Consider the following 20,554-nt stretch of genomic DNA (forward strand, 5'->3'; position numbering starts at 1 on the left):
GACGAGTTGAGAATCGCATGCTTACCAGTAGTGAGTTCCTCGTCCTGCCTGCGAGTTGGACTACACGTCGACTGTCCGAGTGTCGTTCTGTCTGCTAACCTTGTGCTCTGCTCTATATATAGTGGGCTCATCCCTGCGGTGAAAACCTGCCTCTTACTTTTAGGCTCGGGACACGTGTCATATTACTTAGAGAGTGTGCTCTCTCTCTCTCTCTCTCTCTCTCTCACACACACACACACACACACACACTCTTCATTCACGCGTGCACGTATGCATATGGTCCACCCTTGTCTGCAGAAGGGCTTGGAGAAGTCCACCGCGCTTGGCGGACGGGCTGCAGTGCCACCGGCTGGGTCAGGGATTACAGCACTTTCTAATCCACAACATTAATCCCTGTTGTCTGGGTCTCGGTCAGCTCAGGAGCAGACTGTGTGTGTGTGTGTGTGTGTGTGTGTGTCTGTTCACTGCCATCACTCACTTGTTCAGAAGACCAACCACCAGCTCTCCCAACGCTGAAGTTAAGTGTTGAAGCCAGTGCAAGACGGCTTTCAACCATTAACTAATTTAGAATTTGGTTGGTGGTGCGGCATGTGACGGCGCGGCATGGTGATGGGCGGGCTCAGTAAACTAGTCAAACAAAGGTTTATGAACACCTCAGAGAGACGTGACCTTAGCTAGCTGTTACGTTAGCTAGCTGTTACGTTAGCTAGCTAGCTGTTACGTTAGCTAGCTAGCTGTGGGGAGGAGGACTAGCCACCCAGTCCGGTTTTGTTTCGTTACGCCAATTACGACACATTCCCGACTTCAGTTGAGCCATGTCAGCACACTGCTGGACACGAATCGGCTGCTACAGCTGATAGACAACAACAACGTCCCGGGGCTGAAGGTCTGCTGGTCTATGTGCATTATGAAGTGACAATTGCAATATATTGTATTATGGTAATTGTTTTTTCTGATTTTATCTACCTGGGCGGGTCTCAATCTACCTGAGCAGGCCCCCAAGCAGAGCCTATGTATGGGATGCATTCTGCCTGATCTAATCATTCCTCCATTTTTTTTAAGAATATGCATATATTCAGGGAAGTTTTCACTGACACATAGGAATGCTCTCGCGACGCACCATTCCGTGCATTCACACCCCCGAAGCCGCCCAGTTCAACTGCAGTCTGATCTATTGGCCCCTGAGCTAACCCTACCCTTCCCCACTGTGATTTATCCTGCTGGTCTGGGGGACTGAACTGTACCCCCAACAGGGATCAGTGCCCCTCCGAACGAAGTGTCTATGATAATAATAAAACGATTGCTCTCTTGCGATGATACGTCTACAGGTGAGACTGGTCAGGAAATGTTGCTGTTGACTAGTTGACTTAATAGCCACCTAATAAACAGTTTGCTTGCATCGACACTACTTGTAAAGCTTTGCGATAGCGTTTGGAAGAATATTTCTCTCTTCATGAATGGTTAGCCTGAGTTGATGGCATGCTACACGTTAATCTCCATCGGTTTGCGCGAAATAGTTGTGAAATGTAAGTGCAACAACAACCAAACCACAAAATAATTCAAGCAAGCCAGCGACAGTATATTCATATTCTGGGTTGATGAAGTGTTGCGCATGCCTCTCCTTTATTTTTGCTCTATAGTTGTCAAAATGAAAAGAAAAAAAAGGACATTATGTCCTGTTTCAACCCCCAAAACAAAATCCACAATGATGAGGCAGACAGTCTGGGTGTGTAAGTATTGAATCTAGGAGGGTAAAGACTTTGAATCTTGACTGATTAGTTGATCGGTTCACAAAAACCACAAAGTACAGCAGTTGTAATGCAGCAAGGATACCCTGGGATACCCTCTTGTACAGAAGGGGTAAAATTGGTCTTGGACCACCACTGGGACTGAACTTCACCTGCAGTACTTGGAACCTGAACTATACATTTTTAAGAGAATGGCTATAGAGTGCTGCAGGAATGAGTCCTAAACCCTGGAAATTAGTTCGCATTTTTACTCTTCCGGTTCCCTCGTCTCAAAAGTCAGTGGGTTTTTTCCAATGGGTTTTTGGTCGGATGCCTGAAATAAGGTCTGTGGTTGACGCAAGCTTAAGAGATTTTAACGTTTTGTTCTATGCGTCTTAAAAAAGGCGGTTGCTAACAAGTGGCTAAATGACTACATGACTGACTACAGCGGTTGTCGTGGACATTAAACGTCTTCATGCCGAACCACGGAAACTCACTAGTCCGCCTTCACAGCCTCGTTGTGTTTATACTCTATATCTATCTGTCTATATATCTATATCTATCTATAGTCTCTTAAAAGTGAAGCTCAGTGGTGGTGATGTTGAAGTTTATAGTTTACAGCCTAACATTAGCTTTTTACTTCTGGCGATTCCATTTATGCTTCAAAAACCACAAAAGAGGTGTTCGTTAGTAAAGATCATCTCGCCAAACAAAACGTGTGAGAATCATGAACTTTTGTTTTGCCACAGAGCTTATTTTCCGCAATAATCCAAAATCCTGCGGAACAATCCCATTGGCTTTCCGTCGAGGGAACGATGCTAACGTCTGGGTTGGCCCACAAAAATACGTCATCCCTGCAGCAACTCTATATGCAGTATAAAAATGGATCACCTGCAAATTTAGCCAGCCACTTACCAGGTGTCCCATATACTTGGAAAAAGCAACAATATGGAAGTGTTACAGTTGTAACAACTGCTGTAGTTTTTTATGCCCGTTTGGCATGTGGCTATGCCAAAAATCCCACTGGCTTTAAGTCGAGGGAACCAGGGCGATGCTAACTCCCAGGTTGGCCTGGACCACTATTGAAACAGCTCTTTGTGTTTGGCACACCTGCTTCTGTCTGCTGAAATGAAACAAAGCCATTATAAACATTACTAGATACAGCTGTGCTTTTCTTGTTATGACTGGTCAGAATGGGATGTGTCGTTCCAGCTGGATTTAGCTCTTTCACAGCAAATAGGCCTTTACAAGCAGTTTGGCAAAGTTTTATTCTAGTTTGCTTCTTTTTTTTTTTTTCTTCAGTTTAGCAACAATCATGCTCACTTCATACATAAAACAAATATGTGAAGGTCTGGGCTGCATTCAACTTGTGTACAAGGCCAAAGACGAGGTGTTTTGGTCATTCACACTGCTACTATTTGCTAGCCAATCACGTGATTGGCCGCCGCAAGCATGACGTCGGGTTGCGTTTCCTCCAAACCCCTCTGTGGTCCTAACCGCCACAGCCTCTAAACACACCGCTCTCATGAATGGGAGGACTGGCGTTTTGGCGCGCAACGCCGCATTTTTGGTCTCAATGCCGCCATTGGTCCCATTTCATCGGCAGCAGCGAATTAGCCACAGTAGCGGCGTGACTGTAAGGATGGTCAATCGACCGCTCCACCACTTTGGTCCGGACTGCAAAATCTCACCTTTGGCTTATGGCGAAAATCATTGCAAAAAAAACGAATGACATTACCATCGGCAGATGTTAGCATGCTAACACGCTAGACTAGGCCGGAGAGATACATTGAATGCGTTTGATTCATTTGGTCCATAAAATAAAGCTGAATTATTTCATGGTATGTTACGACAGAGGACACTGCGGAAACTTTCCACCACCCACACAACATTCGCCGAAACTATGAAGCAAAAAAAAGAGCTACCAGAACAGCACGCTGGACAGAGAAGTAAAATATATGCCAGCAAATTCATGTAAATCAACAATCCCGCTGCTTCAACAAACGCAGCTGACATTATTATTAATGCATTTATTCATGCCCTAATGTCTCAAATGAGCAGTTGTTGACCCCTGAGCCCGACAAGAGGCGCGCGGCTGAGCTGAGGCTGATAAGTCTGGATTAAATCGAGAGGACACAAGTACTACTCAAATGAATGAGCCAGAAGGACCGACTTTGCAGCTCTTTGAGGAGGGAAGTCCGATGAGCACGCCTCTCACACAAATTAGTGCCATATTAACTTCTTACAGACACCATTTATGTTTCTGAAACGGGGAACCGTTTGCTTTGTCCGTTCTTCCTTTTGGATGGGACTCGCACCGCGTGGGCCGACAAGACACATTTCGCCTGATTTCATCCTGCCTGCTACCTGCTTTAAATTGGGTGTATATTATTGGTGACGTCATTGTAAGGCATGTTTTTGTGTCGAAGCACAATTTGAGTAGTTGTTGTAATATCAAAGTTTGTTTCTGGTCACTTGGGTCGTCGACAGGAAGTGAAAGGAACTTGTGTGTCACTGCATATCGGTGGAAGGAAGGAACACGTGTGAGCACGTTGCACATGCGCATTTATACTGGGCAGCGAAAATATGTTCCTGTGCGCATGCTCTGTGAGTAACTTTGTTGAATTCTTATTTTACTATTATTGTAATTATTATTATTATTACTGCAGTTGGAGCTTACCTGTGCTGGATAATGTGCACCGGTGGGTTACAATAATTAGTCTCTATTAAGGACAGGCTAGTTCATGTAAAAACTAGCAGCAAAAGAAAAAGAAAGGAAAAAGAGAAATCCTTAATACTCAGTTTTGTCTGGTTTAGCTCATGCATTAATTACATGTCATATACATAACGCGTAACGCAACCGCTTTCCCTAAATGAGTCGACCTCTCAATATTTTCACGTCTAACACGATGGATTAAGGGTTTATGTCTGTGAGCACCATTTATTGGGTGCTACAACAAAATCGTGGTCTTATTACTTAAAGCTACAGTAGGCAATATCATTGAATTATAGTTTTGGTTGAAATAACTCCATGACCATTGCACGTCACTAACAACCAATCAGAGTTAGCTAGCACGTAGCTGGCCAATCACATTGAACTCTGTGCAAACAAGGGCTTCTGCAGAAGCCCCCTGATTGGTTGTTTGATTCAGACCTGGTCCATTTAACCCTTGTATTACATTTGTTTCTCCCCCCTTATTTTGGTGTTCCTGGTCAAATTTGACCGGTCTGGTTTAACTTCACTTACATTGACACAAAAAACATAATTCAAACATAATCATCACCAAATTTTATTTAACACCTTTTAATGTTGTAAATAATGTCTCCAACTAATGGTGAACATGAATAACTGCAGTGAATATACAAAGAATAGACACTGAAAATTATAACAATCAAAACAGAGACCAAATTCACAGAACATCAGAAAATCAACATGAAGAGTCATCTTTGTGTGTGTGTGTGTGTGTGTGTGTGTGTGCGTGTGTGTGTTCACACACAGGAGTGGCATTGTACAATCAGGTTGGAGTGTGCCTTGCAAACGTAGGCATCACATTTGTAGCATGTCAGTCTTGTTTTATTGTCTCTCGGGGCACAGAGTTTGCATCTCTTCCTCTTTTGCCCCTGTCCTTGTTGGGGGGGGGGGGGGCCTGGGGCAGCGGCTGGGGCAGCGGCCGGGGCAGCAGCAGGGACTTGCAGACTCCTAACCAGACTGGCAGAGGCTGGTGTGTGGGGAAGGTGCTGTCGCCGTTGAATGAGAGGAGTCACTGCATATTCCAGGCATAGCTGCTCCTGGCATCACATGCTGCCCAGATCTTGATTCCGTACTTGCCTGGTTTGCTTGGCATGTACTGCTTGAAGGGACAGCGACCTCTGAAAGGGACCAGGCGCTCGTCGACTGTCACCTCAGGGCCTGGATTGTACATCAGTGGTAGGCGCTCCACCCACCTGTCCCAAACGTTCCTGATGGCAGGATGTCCTCTCTTGCAGGCCAGAAGAACCTGTTGACTCCAGCGCGATGCATACATTTCACAAGGGCATGCGTCTCATCTATATTCAGGATGATCCATGGATAAAGATCATTATCATATTTGAGAACACACCACTTCCCAAGGAGATCTCCAGACTCCCAAGCAATGGCTTCTGTCAGCCCCTTTTGGGCTGTCTGGTTAAAAGAGAAGTGCTTTGTTGTGAAGCACTGACATTTCAGCTGCTTGTGAGTGGAGCACATGCAGCTGACCTCTCTGTAAAAGATCTCCCCTGGAGTGAATGATACCACCTGGTTGGTTCTCATTGTAGATGGCACTGGGGGGATCTGGCCTGGCATTCTTTCCACTGCCTGCTCCACTGCTTCACTCTCAATATAAAACAACTTGATAGTTGAAGCGTTTTCTTTGAGGGCCTTATAAAGCTCACGGGCATCAGGTATGTCCCGGCCGTTGGTCACCAGCTTGTCTGCTGTTCTTTTGAGGGTCCCCCCAACACCATCAGGGGCCCCCTTGCCATGGCTTGCCTCAAAAAAGTTCCATGTGCCACCTTTCAGACCACGTCTTGCACGTCTCTGTTCTTCCTGGACATTCGCTTTCCTTCTTTAACTTTGCCTAAAACAAAACAAAATAAAAATTCATTGGTTACTTAGTAGGTCAGTCATGCATACCATATGTAAACAATATTTCATCAATGATAGGCTTGCTTCTTATTCTCTACATGTGTCCATTTATTTTCAGTCCTAACTGCTTACTACCCTGACCTTGAAGATCCTAGCTGCTGCTCTGGCTGTTGGACAGAATCTGGACTCTGAGGAGGGGTGGCCAATTGCTTCCTAGTCTCTGCTTTCTCTTTCCTCTTCTTGTTTTGCTTCCTCCACTTTTTACGCAACTGACGTTTCCCTCGCTCACTTAGATCCTTAATCCTCTTCTTTTTCCCTTGCTCTACATCCCGTCTCCATCTCTGACGCTCACTCTCTAAGTATTTCTGCCTTTTCTCAGGGTCAGCATCACGACGTGCACGGCATTGACGTTGTCTCTCAGCAGCACTTAATGGAGCCATGCTGGAGACAGATCTGTTATGAAATGTAACATTATTCTTTCAACACAAATATTTTGTAACACATGTGGTCAAGAACAAGAAAATTAAAACTCTTCTATGGTAGGGAAGTGAAAGGCTGCATGTACTTGGGATATAATTAAGACTTTTATTCTATGTATTGAAACTACAGTATTACATAATTTGGACATCATTTTGTGAGTGAGTTGAAGAAGAACCACCCTGTCACATCCCTTACCACCCCGTCACAACAAAACATGTGACGGCGTGGTAAATTTCATCCTAAAATGGCCGTTGTTCTCCATGTGGTCAAGTTCCTGACCTAAGTGAGTATACTTTCAATTGAAAATATCATTTTCTTTACATTAATAGTGTAAAATTGTTTAATAAAAAACAGTTTTCCCTATCAATATTGCGTGACGGGGTGGACGGGGTGGATGGGTTGAGCTTGACGGACCTCATCTAACATGAAAAAACATAGAGAGATAATAACAAATAAAAATTTAAATAAAAATAAAAATGTTATGATTTTATGAAGTTGTAAATCGGTCAGATTTGACCCAAACACCACAGAAGGGTTAAAAACAAACAAACAAACAAACACAGGCACACATTATTCTTAAAGGAGCCCTTCAATTAGATATTATTAGTGACATGCAATGGTCAAAATGTGTTATTTCAACCGAAAGTATGATAATATTGCCTACTGTAGCTTTAAGCAGGTGCAGCTCGGCACACTTAAACTACGACTCCTCCTGTAAATGCAGCCAGCTAGGCTAAATGAGTTAGCAGAGCGACCGTCGGTTAGCATACAGGCTGTCTTACCTGTAGGCTGTGGTGGTTGACGTTTCCAGCGGAGCACCCCACTCTCGGAACCGCGTCTCAAACGCACCGGCGGTCCGCTGTACGGCAGGCGGCGGGACACCTGGCACTTCGCTGCAGGGGGGCGGGGGGGGTCTGGGGTTCATGAAATACTTAACACAGCAGTCGTGAGTGACTCGTCAGAGCCGGACATCCAGATTTTACATTTGAAAAGGCACAAGAATGAGAATGAAGTGACACTTGGAACAATCACTACACTACTTTTGAGCGTTTTTACTCCGCGGACAATAGCTGCCCACCCCTCCTTCGTTTTGGCATAGTGGTATGTTCCAGGGATTGCGCAACCTGTGTCTGGTTGTGTCCCCTGCAGTTTATCACTCCACCTGTAGACCGTCAGCTGGAACCCGAGCAGCCAAAAAAAAAGTGTGTTCATAACTGTGAGTAGAGATCAGATCAGATCAGAACAGATCAGATCAGGGCCAGTTTTGGAACCAGACCAGATCATTCAGACCAGAGCAGAAGTGATCATCAGAGAAGAGGATGGCTGCACCTCAGAAAGGAGATCTGTCAGCACCTGAGAGGAAGATCCTGCAAGTTATTGCTGCCGGTGAGTGCTCCTGGTCTGATTTCTTTCACACTGTTTTTCCTTGTTATAAATATCTTCCTTTTTATTTATTTATTTATTTTTACAGTGGAAACTGTCTTTATGGCAAACATTTTTTATTCCATTTACAGTACTATGTGACAGTGCATGCACTCACTTAAGATCAGTTTGTCGCACAAGAGACTGTCCTGTAGAGAGTCTTTTGGTCATTTCACAGCAGGTCGGCTGAACATTCAAACGTGAAACTTCTACCCAAACAGAATCTGCAGATTTTTTTTTAAAATTTTTAAAATTTTTGATTTTTTTTTACAAGCAGCATCTCTATTCCTATTTTTAAAAATCTGCAGATTCTGGAAAAAATTACTAGGAAATGATTCAGAAATTGCAGAACCCATAAAATAAAAGCTTCACCAAAATTCTTTAGAATCTGTCACACATGACGTGTGTGACTTTTATTGATGCTTGCTTTCACCAGCACAACTCCAAATAGCCAAACAATCCGAAATGTGCAGTCCCCCCCCCCCCATCGTTACATGCCTAACAGCGATGCCTTTGGTCCACAGGTGACGTACAGGAGGCTGCCCAGCTGCTGGCCAGCAAAGAAGTACGGGTCAACTGTTTGGATGAGGTACGAAAACAGAAAGGTTTGCCAAAAGTGGACCTTGTGTTTGGATTCTTTTGTCCAACTGCTGTTCACAAGGTTGAGACTGAACTGCCAGGCTCGACTAACTGTATTATTTAACTATTATTTACATGACATAAAAATCTCAAACTGATCCCTACATTTAAAAGGAACAATGCTTAATTAAAAAAAAAATGTATGTAAGATAATGAGAGCTTATTTCTAACCTTAACAGTACAGAGTTTCTCAACCTTGTAAGTGTGGCCCTGTTTTACAGTCTCCAAATCCTTACTCCTAGCAAGCATTGTCTATGATTTTCATTTTGTAATAATAACATATCTAATATATCTTCCCGGACCCCATCTGCTTATCAAGTGATAAGTTGAAAAACACATGTAATCTGCTGATTTACAGGAGGCTCGTGTTACAAAACGTGTGTCACAAAATGAATATGACCTTATCCCACGCCCCCACGCCGGCCACTCCCTCCACCCATAATGTCGCCGTAACATATGTTACCTATTGTGATGGAGACATATGGGGACGACTCTTGAGAGGACGCGGCCCTCGAAGGGGGTTTGATAATAGCGCCGCGCCACTACATGTAGCCCGCAGGCTCCTTCAGGCTGCCTGTCTGTCAGAACCAGGTGTGGTGACAAGAGCTTCGGCACGTCACAGCCGCCCACGCGACCGCCCGCAGAAGTGTTGTCTGTGCGTGATGTAAGGCGCACACAGGGGGGAAAAAATGATGGGATGTAATTGAATTTGCCTGCATACATACAAACTAACCCCTCATGTAATGTTGTCCCTCCTTTTGTTTCTTAAGTATGGCATGACCCCACTGATGCATGCAGCCTACAAGGGCAAGGCGGACATGTGTCGTCTGCTGCTGCAGCATGGGGCCGATGTCAACTGCAACCAGCATGAATATGGATACACCGCTCTCATGTTTGCTGGCCTGTCAGGTATAACTGTGCCTGTCACTCAGTTTAAGGTTCTCTTGAAGTTTAAAACCCAGGTTTAAGTGGACCAATGTTGACCCTCGCTGTAGATTAGGTGAATCATTGTGGGTGCAATGTATGTGTTCTGAATACCAAACCGCTGATTCCGCCGCCTCAAGGCAAGACGGACATCACCTCCATGATGCTGGATGCGGGTGCAGAGACGGACCAGGTGAATTCTGTGGGTCGCACTGCTGCTCAGATGGCAGCGTTCGTAGGTGAGACGTGCAAAATGGACCTCAGCCTCAACGGCACCCAAAAGCGCGTGGGGGGGGAGCGTGCATCTTAAAACCTGCGCAATTCTCCTTTCCAGGCCAGCACGACTGCGTAACAGTGATCAACAACTTTTTCTCGCGGGCGAGGCTGGAGTACTACACCAGACCGCAGGGGCTGGAGAGCGAGCCCAAGCTGCCCCCCAGGCTGGCGGGACCCCTGCACAAGATCATCATGACCACCAACCTTAACCCGGTCAAGGTGAGGCCTGCGAATTAGCTGAAACGTGGCCACTTACTCACAGGTTCAGAAGTACCAGTTTTTGGTTTGTTTGTTCTCTCCTTACTGTGGTTGTAAACCAGTGAGGAAAAGACGTCACATGTGGGCTAGTCTGACTCACCGGATGTAGACCCTTGGGAACTCTACCATTGGCTGACTATTTCAGTCGGAATTCTCCTCCCCTTTCGCATATCTGTGTTTTACTGTTTCGCAAGAGCATCGTGGCTGCATACAAGGCTACCGACAGCTACCGGCAACTAAGGTGGAATGTTTTCCTGCAGGTGACTCCATGCAGCGAATCGACAGTGTGAATCAGTCAACACACCTTAAATGCATTCACACCATACGTGCCACACACCATATAAAATGCTTGACCATCACGTGATTCACGTAGACTTTCACCTTCATCTTGCCTTCTTGTTTCTGGTATAACACAGCTCACTCAATGGACCAACATTTCTGCCCTCAGAGCAGCTCTGCCCAGAAATGTTTTTTTTTCTAACCAGCTCTCCGATCTGTCAGATAGTCATGCTGGTGAAGGAGAACCCCGTGCTGGTGGACGCGGCAGCTCTGGAGAAGTGTTACCAGGTGATGGACCTGCTGTGCGAGCAGTGCGTGAAGCAGCAAGACATGAACGAGGTCCTGGCCATGAAGATGCACTACATCAGCTGCGTGCTGCGGAAATGCCTGGCCTTCCTGCAGAAACGGGACGATAAGCTGGACGCGCTCGTCAAGAGGTGAGGAGGCGGTCCCCCTGAATAGATCACTGGCGCCACTCTCAGCACTCGTTTTACAGTTGACGGGTAGATCAGCATCAAGTTGCTGTCATAATAGTGGTTAGATCAATTCAATTCAATGAATAATGTTCAGTGTTATTTATAACAGAAATATGACTAATAATAGTAGTAAGAACTTTAATAATAACAGAAATATGACTAATAATAGTAGTTACAGCTGTAATAATAACAGAAATATGACTAATAATGGTAGTAACAACTTTAATAATACCAGAGATAAGACTAATGATAGTAGTAAGAACTGTAATAATAACAGAAAGATGACTAATAATAGTAGTTACAGCTGTAATAATAACAGAAATATGACTAATAATAGTAGTTACAGCTGTAATAGTAACTGAAATATGACTAATAATGGTAGTAACAACTTTAATAATACCAGAGATATGACTAATAATAGTAGTTACAGCTGTAATAATAACAGAAATATGTTGTGCACACTGAGAAAACCCCCATGGAAAGTCTAAACACGAAAAGACATATTGAAGTTACAGTGGTGATGAATGTCATCTCCTGCTTGCATTACCTGTTTTAATGCTGCTGGCCCCCAGCCTGCTGAGGGGGAGAGAGAGTGATGGCTTCCCACAGTACCAGGAGAAGTTCATTCGGGACTGCATCAGGAAGTTTCCTTACTGCGAGGCCACACTCCTTCAGCAGCTGGTGAGGAGCATTGCACCAGTAGAGATTGTAAGTGAAGCAGATATCAGAGACTTGAAATGGCCTTTGTGGTTTTTTTTTCAAGGATCAATGAGGAAGAATAGTGTTGGAACAGTCGTCAGTAGTAGCTGAGTATAGTTTAATTGCCGTTGTCGATGTAACCTTAATACACCGTTGCATCTCGCTGCCAGGGCAACGACCCAACGGCATTCTCAGTGTTGACCCAGGCCGTGACAGGCCAGATGACGTTTGTCGATGCTGACTACTGTGCTACATGCGGGGAGAGGGGAGCGGACAAGAGGTGCTCCCTTTGCAAAGCAGTAAGTCTGGTCAAAAGCCACCGTCTGCAATACAGTTCAATCATGTCATCAACAGCAACCCCCCCAAAAGGACCTCATGGAGTCGTGTTCTCTTTGCTGTGTCTTTTAAGGTGACTTACTGCAACTTGTCGTGTCAAAAGCTCCACTGGTTCACCCATAAGAAGATGTGCAGGTCTCTGCAGGAGCAGGATGCTGACCTGGAGGAGGACACTCCGAGGCTGAAAGAACTGAAAGGTGCTCATCTTTTACCAGCTTCATGATAATGTCAAGACATATTTGAACCTAATCCTGCTCTTAGACATCACATCTATGAAATATAACATACTGTGCCTTCAGCATATCAAACATAAAGCCCCCCCCCCCCCCATGCTGTTGGTAGGCATTTAACACAAACTGAGCGAGGGTCTGTCAACAGGTACTGAACTCTACATTCATCAGACGCAGAAAACCGATCAGGACACTCTGCAGACATTTGAAGGAAAAGACAACAAATACAAAAAAGTGCTATTTGTATTCGACCTCTCCTAAATCACACTGGCGACGCTTCCTGTTCTCCTCTGGAACTGAGAGGAAACGTCCACTTAGTAGAGGTATTATTGGTGACATGCCTTGTTAAATATATATTTTTGCAAGCTCCCTTGCCTCACAATAATTATTTGAAAAAATCCCAATTGAAAATGTGTTTGGTAAAGTCGCAACATGTCACCCTTATGCCGCACTTCCCATGGCTCCCTTCCCATGTTGCTAATGCAGCCTTGAGTACAGAAAGTTGCCGCGTCTAGCTAACCCCCGCAAACTCAAGCTTGTCGTGGAACAATTATTAATTTTATATCCAGAGAATTCCCCAAATTTTTCAATTAAGCTCATGAGATTGGGAATACTATGTTTTAAATTTGTCAGCAAAAATATTATATCATCTGCATACAAAGAAATGCGATGATCTCTTCCCCCAAGAGTAATGCCTGATAATCCTGTATGTGCTCTAACAGCCATGGCCAGAGGTTCAATTGCCAATGTAAATAGCAGTGGAGACAGAGGGCAGCCCTGTCGGGTAGATCTCTCTAAATGAAAGGGTGCTGAGATAGTGTTATTAGTTAGAATCCCAGCAGTTGGGTTTGTGTATAGTAACTGAATCCATTTGAGAAAGTTTTCGCCAAATCCATATCTTGTGAGTACATCAAAAACATAACTCCATTCAATCCTATCAAATGCCTGCAGAGTCACAGAACAGGGTTACACCAGGTTCAACCAGTGGTCAAGAGAGCTATCTTGAAAGGTCACGCCATGGACAGTGTATAAAGTTAGACAGCCAAAACGTATTAGATATGTATAGATGTGTTGCTTTTTATTTGCAAAGTTGTTCCTACTGTATTTCAGCAGTGATGGGATCTGATCGGATCACATGAAAGAGGGTTCCCGTGGCTCGTTGGTCTAGGGGTATGATTCTCGCTTAGGGTGCGAGAGGTCCCGGGTTCAAATCCCGGATGAGCCCTTACAAAGACGTAATACAGCTCTATTAATTTGGTTTATGAAAAGGATCCTTGGTAAAGAGACGAGAAGTGCAACAAATACTTCAGAGGAATGAAGAACCTGGTCCTCCACAAGACAGAGTTTTGTTGCTGTTGCAACAGAGCATGATTCTTGTGGTCTTTGGTCTTTGTCAAAACTTGCCATTTAGCGTGTAAGCTGCCAGCTCGGAAGTTGTTGATGTTGTTTCACGTAGCGTTGGGGACTTTGAAAACAGTAATGCGCAGATAGCTGCTGCATAGCTGCTGCAAGAGTTTGCGATTGGCCAGACAATCTAATTTGGAATAGAAGACCATAAATGATACACTACTTGTGTTTTCCAAGTTGGAGAAAGAGTTGCAATATTTCTCTGAACCTTTGTATGACACGTATTGGATATGTCGAGGAGCTGTTTAGCCCAATTTAGCACAAAGGAAAACTGCTAGCATGGTTCTGGCACTTCTGATTGCTTTTTATTTGTAAAGCTGTTCCTACTGTAATTCAGTCACGTCTCTTTAACTTTGGGTTATCGATAAGATCTTCGTTAGACAGTAAGTCACACAATCTAGAGGAGCTACAAATCCTTCATAGCACTGAAGAACCTACTCCTTCTCCACAAACTACACTCTCTACAGTGGATCCATCTCGTTAACAGGTTGCAAGATATAAAGGAAACGGCACATAAAATAGTCAACACCTTATGTAGACTATGTGATACAACTTTTAAGGTTAAAAAAGACAAACATGACTTGATGCTGATAACTCTGCCTCTTTTATTTCTTTCTCTCTATCTCCACAAGAGAGTCTTGTTATCGTTGCACTGTAACAGTGATGAAATCTGATCTGAAATCCATAACAGAATGGAGGATGTTACTTAAATGAATACTCTCTCTTTCCTCTCCATGGTTTTTAATGGCAGCAAAGTATCGCTACTGTATTTCAGCAGTGATGGGATTTGAGCCTTTCTTTCACACAGTGGATGGTTCTCATGGCTCGTTGGTCTAGGGGTATGATTCTTGCTTTGGGTGTGAGAGGTCGAGGGTTCAAATCCCAGAGGAACCCTTACATTGCTCTATGACTTTAGTTTATCAATAGGATCCTAAACAGTAACTAAAAGAGTCTAGACGTGCTACGATTACTTCAGAGGAATGAAGAACCTGGTGCTCCACAAGAGAGAGTCTTGTTATCGTTGCACTGTAACGGTGATGAAATATGAGTGTTTCTTGCAACAGAGCATGATTCTTGTGATCTTTGGTCTTTGGCGTAATGCAACTCTTTAACTTTGGGCTACCAATAATGTCTTTGTTAGACAGTAATTAACACAGTCTAGAAGAGCTACAAATCCCTCAGAGAAAGAGTTGTGGCAACATTTCTCTGAAACTTTTTATAGAACGTATTGGATATGTCCAGGGGCTGTTTAGCCTAGTTTAGCTCAAAGACTGGAAGCGAGGGAAAACTGCTAGCATGGTTCCAGCAAAGAGATGGAAAAAGGAGAACTTCTGATTGCTTTGTATTTGCAAAGCTAATTCAACTGTGGCTCGTTGGTCGAGTCTAATCCCGGACGAGCCCTTGCCAAGAACAGGTTGTGGGGCTGATGGCAACTCTATAACTTTGGGTAATCAATGAGATCTTTGTTAGACAGTAACTAACACAATCTAGAAGAGCTACAAATCCACAGATGAACCTGCTCCTTTTCCACAAATGAGTCTCTTGTCATCATTGCAGGTTTTCACCCCTAGTCTCTTAGATATAAGTGACCAGCATGCAGTGTATTTGAAACAAAAGACTGTAACAGACCAAATAATAATTTGGCACAAAGGAAAACTGCTAGCATGGTTCCAGCAAAGTGATGGAAAAACAAGCATTTCTGATTGCATTTTATTAGCAAAGTCGTTCCTACTGTATTTCAGCAGTGATGGGATCTGAGCCGTTCTTTCATACTGTGGTAGGTTCTTGTGGCTCGTTGGTCTAGGGGTATGATTCTCGCTTAGGGTGCGAGAGGTCCCGGGTTCAAATCCCGGACGAGCCCTTATCAAGTCGTAACACAGCTGTAGGATCAGAATCAGAAATACTTTATTGATCCCTGGGGGGAAATTGTACAGAACCGGTGCTCCCATTCAAGAGTAGAAAGTAGCATAATTTAGAGCTAAAAGTATGTACAAAATATAAAAATAGAAAATAAAAATATACACATTTACAGTATTTAAGTAAAAAAATATCTACAATAACAATGTATTGCACTGTTGTGTATGACTATATATGTATTGCACTGAAACATTTTAAAGAATAAATAGTGAGGTAGTATATGGCAGGTGAAGTAGGTCCAGATTTCCAGTCTCTTCCTGAGTGTCTGACACTCAGAGGGAGGAGTTGAACAGTTTGATGGCCACAGGCAGGAATGATTTCCTGTGGCACTCCATTGTGCATTTGGGAGGAATGAGTCTCCCACTGAAGGTGCTCTTGTGTCCGACCAGTACGTCATGGAGAGGATGTGAAAAGATGCCCCGCAGCTTAGACAGCATCCCCCTCTCTGACACCACCGTCAGAGAGTCCAGCTCCACCCCAACAACGTCACTGGCCTTGCAGATCAGTTTGTTTAGTCTGTTGGAGTCCGCCACCCTCAGCCTGCTGCCCCAGCATGCAGCAGCATAGAGGATAGCACTGGCCACCACAGACTCATAAAAGGATCCTTGGTAAAGAGACTAGAAGTGCTACAAATACTTCAGAGGAATGAAGAACCTGGTCCTCCACAAGACAGAGTCTTGTTGTTGTTGCACTCTAACAGTGATGCTTGCAACAGAGCATGATTCTTGTGGTCTTTGGTCTTTGTCAAAACTTGCCATTTAGCGTGTAGGCTGCCAGCTCGGAAGTTGTTGATGTTGTTTCACGTAGCGTTGGGGACTTTGAAAACAGTAACGCGCAGATAGCTGCTGCAAGAGTTTGCCAGACAACCTAATTTGGAATAGAAGACCATAAATGATACACTACTTGTGTTTTCCAAGTTGCAACATTTCTCTGAACCTTTGTATGACACGTATTGGATATGTCGAGGAGCTGTTTAGCCTAATTTTGCACAAAGGAAAACTGCTAGCATGGTTCTGGCACTTCTGATTGAAAGTGGTTTTACTGTAATTCAACAGTGACGGCATCTGAGTTGGTCTTTGAGAGAAACCTTGGCTGTCGTGGCTCGTTGGTCTAGGGGTATGATTCTCGCTTTGGGTGCGAGAGGTCTCGGGTTCAAATCCCGGATGAGCCCTTAAGGAGTTGAAACATAGCTCTATAATTTTAGTTTATCAATAGGATCCTTGGTAAACAGTATAAGTGAAAAAATGATCAGGCAGGCTAGTCCATTTTGCTGAAATTTCATTGCAGTAACTCAAAATGGTACTCAGTACACTGTGTATTGCTCCCACGTGCTTGTAAGCATGCCTGACAATGTCGGGGCATGCTCCTGATGAGACGACGGATGGTGTCCTGGGGTATCTCCTCCCAGATCTGGACCAGGGCACTGAGCTCCTGGACAGTCTGAGGTGCAACCTGGCGGCGTCGGATGGACCAAAACATAACGTCCCAGAGGTGTTCTATTGGATTCAGGTCAGGCGAGCGTGGGGGCCAGTCAATGGTATCAATTCCTTCATCCTCCAGGAACTGCCTGCATACTCTCGCCACACGAGGCCAAGCATTGTCGTGCACCAGGAGGAACCCAGGACCCACTACACCAGCGTAGGGTCTAACAATGGGTCCAAGGATTTCATCCAGATACCTAATGGCAGAGGTCTGTGCGTCCCTCCATGGATATGCCTCCCCAGACCATCACTGAGCCACCACCAAACCGGTCACGCTGAACGATGTTACAGGCAGCATAACGTACTCCACGGCTTCTCTAGACCCTTTCACGTCTGTCACATGTGCTCAGGGTGAACCTGCTCTCATCTGTGAAAAGCACAGGGTGCCAGTGACGGACCTGCCAATTCTGGTGTTCTATGGCAAATGCCAATCGAGCTCCACGGTGCCGGGCAGTGAGCACAGGGCCCACTAGAGGATGTCGGGCCCTCAGGCCACCCTCATGAAGTCTGCTTCTGATTGTTTGGTCAGAGACATTCACACCAGTGGCCTGCTGGAGGTCATTTTGTAGGGCTCTGGCAGTGCTCATCCTGCTCCTCCTTGCACAAAGGAGCAGATGCCGGTCCTGCTGATGGGTTAAGGACCTTCTACGGCCCTGTCCAGCTCTCCTAGAGTAACTGCCTGTCTCCTGGAATCTCCTCCATGCTCTTGAGACTGTGCTGGGAGACACAGCAAACCTTCTGGCAATGGCACGTATTGATGTGCCATCCTGGAGGAGTTGGGCTGCCTGTGCAACCTCTGTAGGGTCCAGGTATCGCCTCATGCTACCAGTAGTGACACTGACCCTAGCCAAATGCAAAACTAGTGAAGAAAAGTCAGAAAAGATGAGGAGGGAAAAAATGTCTCCACTTGGAAAACCATTCCTGTTTTGGGGGTCATCTCATTGTTGCCCCTCTAGTGCACCTGTTGTTAATTTCATTAACACCAAAGCAGCTGAAACAGATTAACAACCCCCTCTGCTACTTAACTGACCAGATCAATATCCCAGAAGTTTAATTAACGTGATGCTATACTCTGATTAAAAAGTGTTCCTTTAATTTTTTTGAGCAGTGTAGTTCATGCTGCATACCGCATTTGTCGGTAGTATGTGGTAGGCGGTTCTGAATACAGCCAGACTGAAAATTTGACTTAATGCAGTTCAGCAGCAGGACAGTGAAGTCTTACTGTAGCCAGTCCTGTATGTCAGGCTACATAATTACTCTGTGCATCTCTGTTCCCTGTCAGATGATGAAAGCGACCTGGTGATGGAGACGGCCAACTTCCTGCAGGAGCTGTGTCTGCGGGCGGAGGAGAAGGTGGCTGCTGCAGGAGGCTGCCCTGCAGAGCTGCTGGCGTGTCCTTCCACCTCTGCCGAGGGACCGTCCCGCACCAAAGATTGAGGGCGGGACAATGCTGAGTCATATGGAGAGGCTTGTCAGCAGGGTACATCCTGGGTATTTCACACCAAGCCATACATTTAGTTTCAGGTAATCAGTGATACAAAAGCATCCGGGTAACTTTACATGCTGGCAGCTGCAAAAAGTAGAGGTATTAAAAATAATTTCCAAATTCGAAAGAAGAAACCTTATAGGTTGATGCCTGCAAACACCCTGGTTAGTCTGATAAGTCAATAAGAGAGGCATAAAGTGAAGTCTATTGTCGGTAATTCCAGGTTTTTCTGGGTGGAACAATTGCTCGCAATTGTTAAGGAGACACGTCTAAACTGGACAACAAAAATAAAACATATTTCTACGGTATAGCATCTCAAATATGAATGAGCTGATCTTTCCTCTATGTTTGTTTAGCTTTATTTGCAAGATTATATTTCCGCCATACCTCAAAACGTGAATGAATGAGCTTGCGCGTAGGCCTGGTTGTTCTAGAACCCCAGGTATAGCCGACCACGAACTGCAACAGGAACTGTTCCGTTCGCATTGGTCCGGGATCTTTTGTCGCACGTCATTCTCCATCTCTCTCTCTACCCCCTCATTCTCTGTGATCTCTTTACCGGCGCTACCTAATCAAAGGCATTACACTCAACAACAACAGTTTTAAATTGTCGCTTTCAACAGTATCTGCACATCAACTATGTCAACTATGGTATGGTTAAGGTTAGGGAACGGTCCATCACCACAACCTCCACTCCCTTAACTTTGTGCCTCACTAAATAAAGGGCGCGCTACTTTCTGGATTGGCGCTGAATGTTGGCACTGGGCGCAAATGTGTCAGGTGCAGAAACATCCGATATGCGCATAATCGCGTGCATCTCCAGGGGTGACATTAGCTAGGTCTTGGAAGTTACCAACCTTTCGTGTAAGTCTTATGGAACTGGCATTTCTTGACAATTACATTGCCTTGGTGATAGTGTCCTCTCTATTGGTGAGAATGAATGAGTTTGCAATGTTAACAGAGACATGGTGACAATGTTAATGAGTGAGCCGCACCACACAAACACCAGGGGTGGCCCAGTCCATTCAAGTGGGACAGGTGCACCAGGCCATCAGGGACCTCGAATCCACTGTTTTACATGAAGGGAACCTTGTGTCATCTGTGCCCATGTGACCTAAGGGCCAATAACAGGGGGGTGGTTTCGGATCTGTAGGTTAGGGAACGGTTTGGGCCAAGGTTTTAATAAAGGTCAAGTAAGGTCTGTCATGATCTCACTGTTTACAACTTGCGAGTGCCATTTTCAGTCTAGTACATAGTGAAAACGTGATAGGTGCAGCATTACCTCTGGTCAAATCAAACTTTATTTTGTGCTCATTCTTACTCACAAATCACTTTGATCCAACTTGCAAAATGTGTAGATATATGTCAGGTTGTGAACTGCAGTGTTCATAGTCGTTTTTAGTTACGCGAGTTGTCCCTACCCGACATCCCTGCATACGTCATGAAGCAGAAAGAGACTTTGCTTTCGTGTGGTTAGGATACCAAGCTGTGTATTGTTTAGAGGCTGTTTTAAAGAAAACGCACATTTTAGTTCCGTAAATGTAGGATCATATACAGCTTTGTACAAATGCAGTCATGAACTACAAACCGAGAGTGATTGTTTTTTTTATGAGAAATACTTGGTTGTTTTCTGCAGGTTCCTGAACTAAACTGTAAAAATACAGTTACGTCATGGATGCAGTATTTCATAATGTGAACTTAAAGGAGACCTATTATGCTTTGCCGTATTTTCTGTCATATATATAATGTTAATGTCGGATGTTCATGTTAAACCTGGCCAAAGTTTCAAATAATGAGGTATGTGTTTATGTTGCTCAACAACATTTATGCTTTATGTTGCTCAAGTAATCGCTAACTACAGCTAACTGTAGCAGTTAGCCGTGCCGCCTATTAGCAGACTCTAACCATCTG

At 44.6% G+C, this 20,554-nt stretch overlaps 1 protein-coding gene and 3 non-coding genes across 4 annotated transcripts; all 4 read left to right on the plus strand.

Moving 5' to 3' along the window:
- Positions 1–8,132: 8,132 nt before the first annotated feature.
- Positions 8,133–18,594, plus strand: LOC139299416 (ankyrin repeat and MYND domain-containing protein 2-like). Its single transcript, XM_070922318.1, has 10 exons — positions 8,133–8,199; positions 8,760–8,824; positions 9,645–9,783; positions 9,939–10,037; positions 10,133–10,293; positions 10,834–11,048; positions 11,660–11,795; positions 11,957–12,085; positions 12,196–12,319; positions 18,440–18,594. Exons 1-10 carry the CDS (start codon positions 8,133–8,135, stop codon positions 18,592–18,594), a joined length of 1,290 nt encoding a protein of 429 aa, XP_070778419.1.
- Positions 13,506–13,577, plus strand: trnap-agg (transfer RNA proline (anticodon AGG)). Its single transcript has one exon. It is a non-coding gene; the product is annotated as a tRNA-Pro (tRNA).
- On the plus strand, positions 15,549–15,620 carry trnap-agg (transfer RNA proline (anticodon AGG)). The gene has a single exon. It is a non-coding gene; the product is annotated as a tRNA-Pro (tRNA).
- trnap-ugg (transfer RNA proline (anticodon UGG)) lies at positions 16,776–16,847 on the plus strand. Its single transcript has one exon. It is a non-coding gene; the product is annotated as a tRNA-Pro (tRNA).
- Positions 18,595–20,554: the final 1,960 nt, after the last annotated feature.

This window comes from Enoplosus armatus, chromosome 16 (assembly GCF_043641665.1).
Source record: "Enoplosus armatus isolate fEnoArm2 chromosome 16, fEnoArm2.hap1, whole genome shotgun sequence".
Taxonomy (NCBI): domain Eukaryota; kingdom Metazoa; phylum Chordata; class Actinopteri; order Centrarchiformes; family Enoplosidae; genus Enoplosus; species Enoplosus armatus.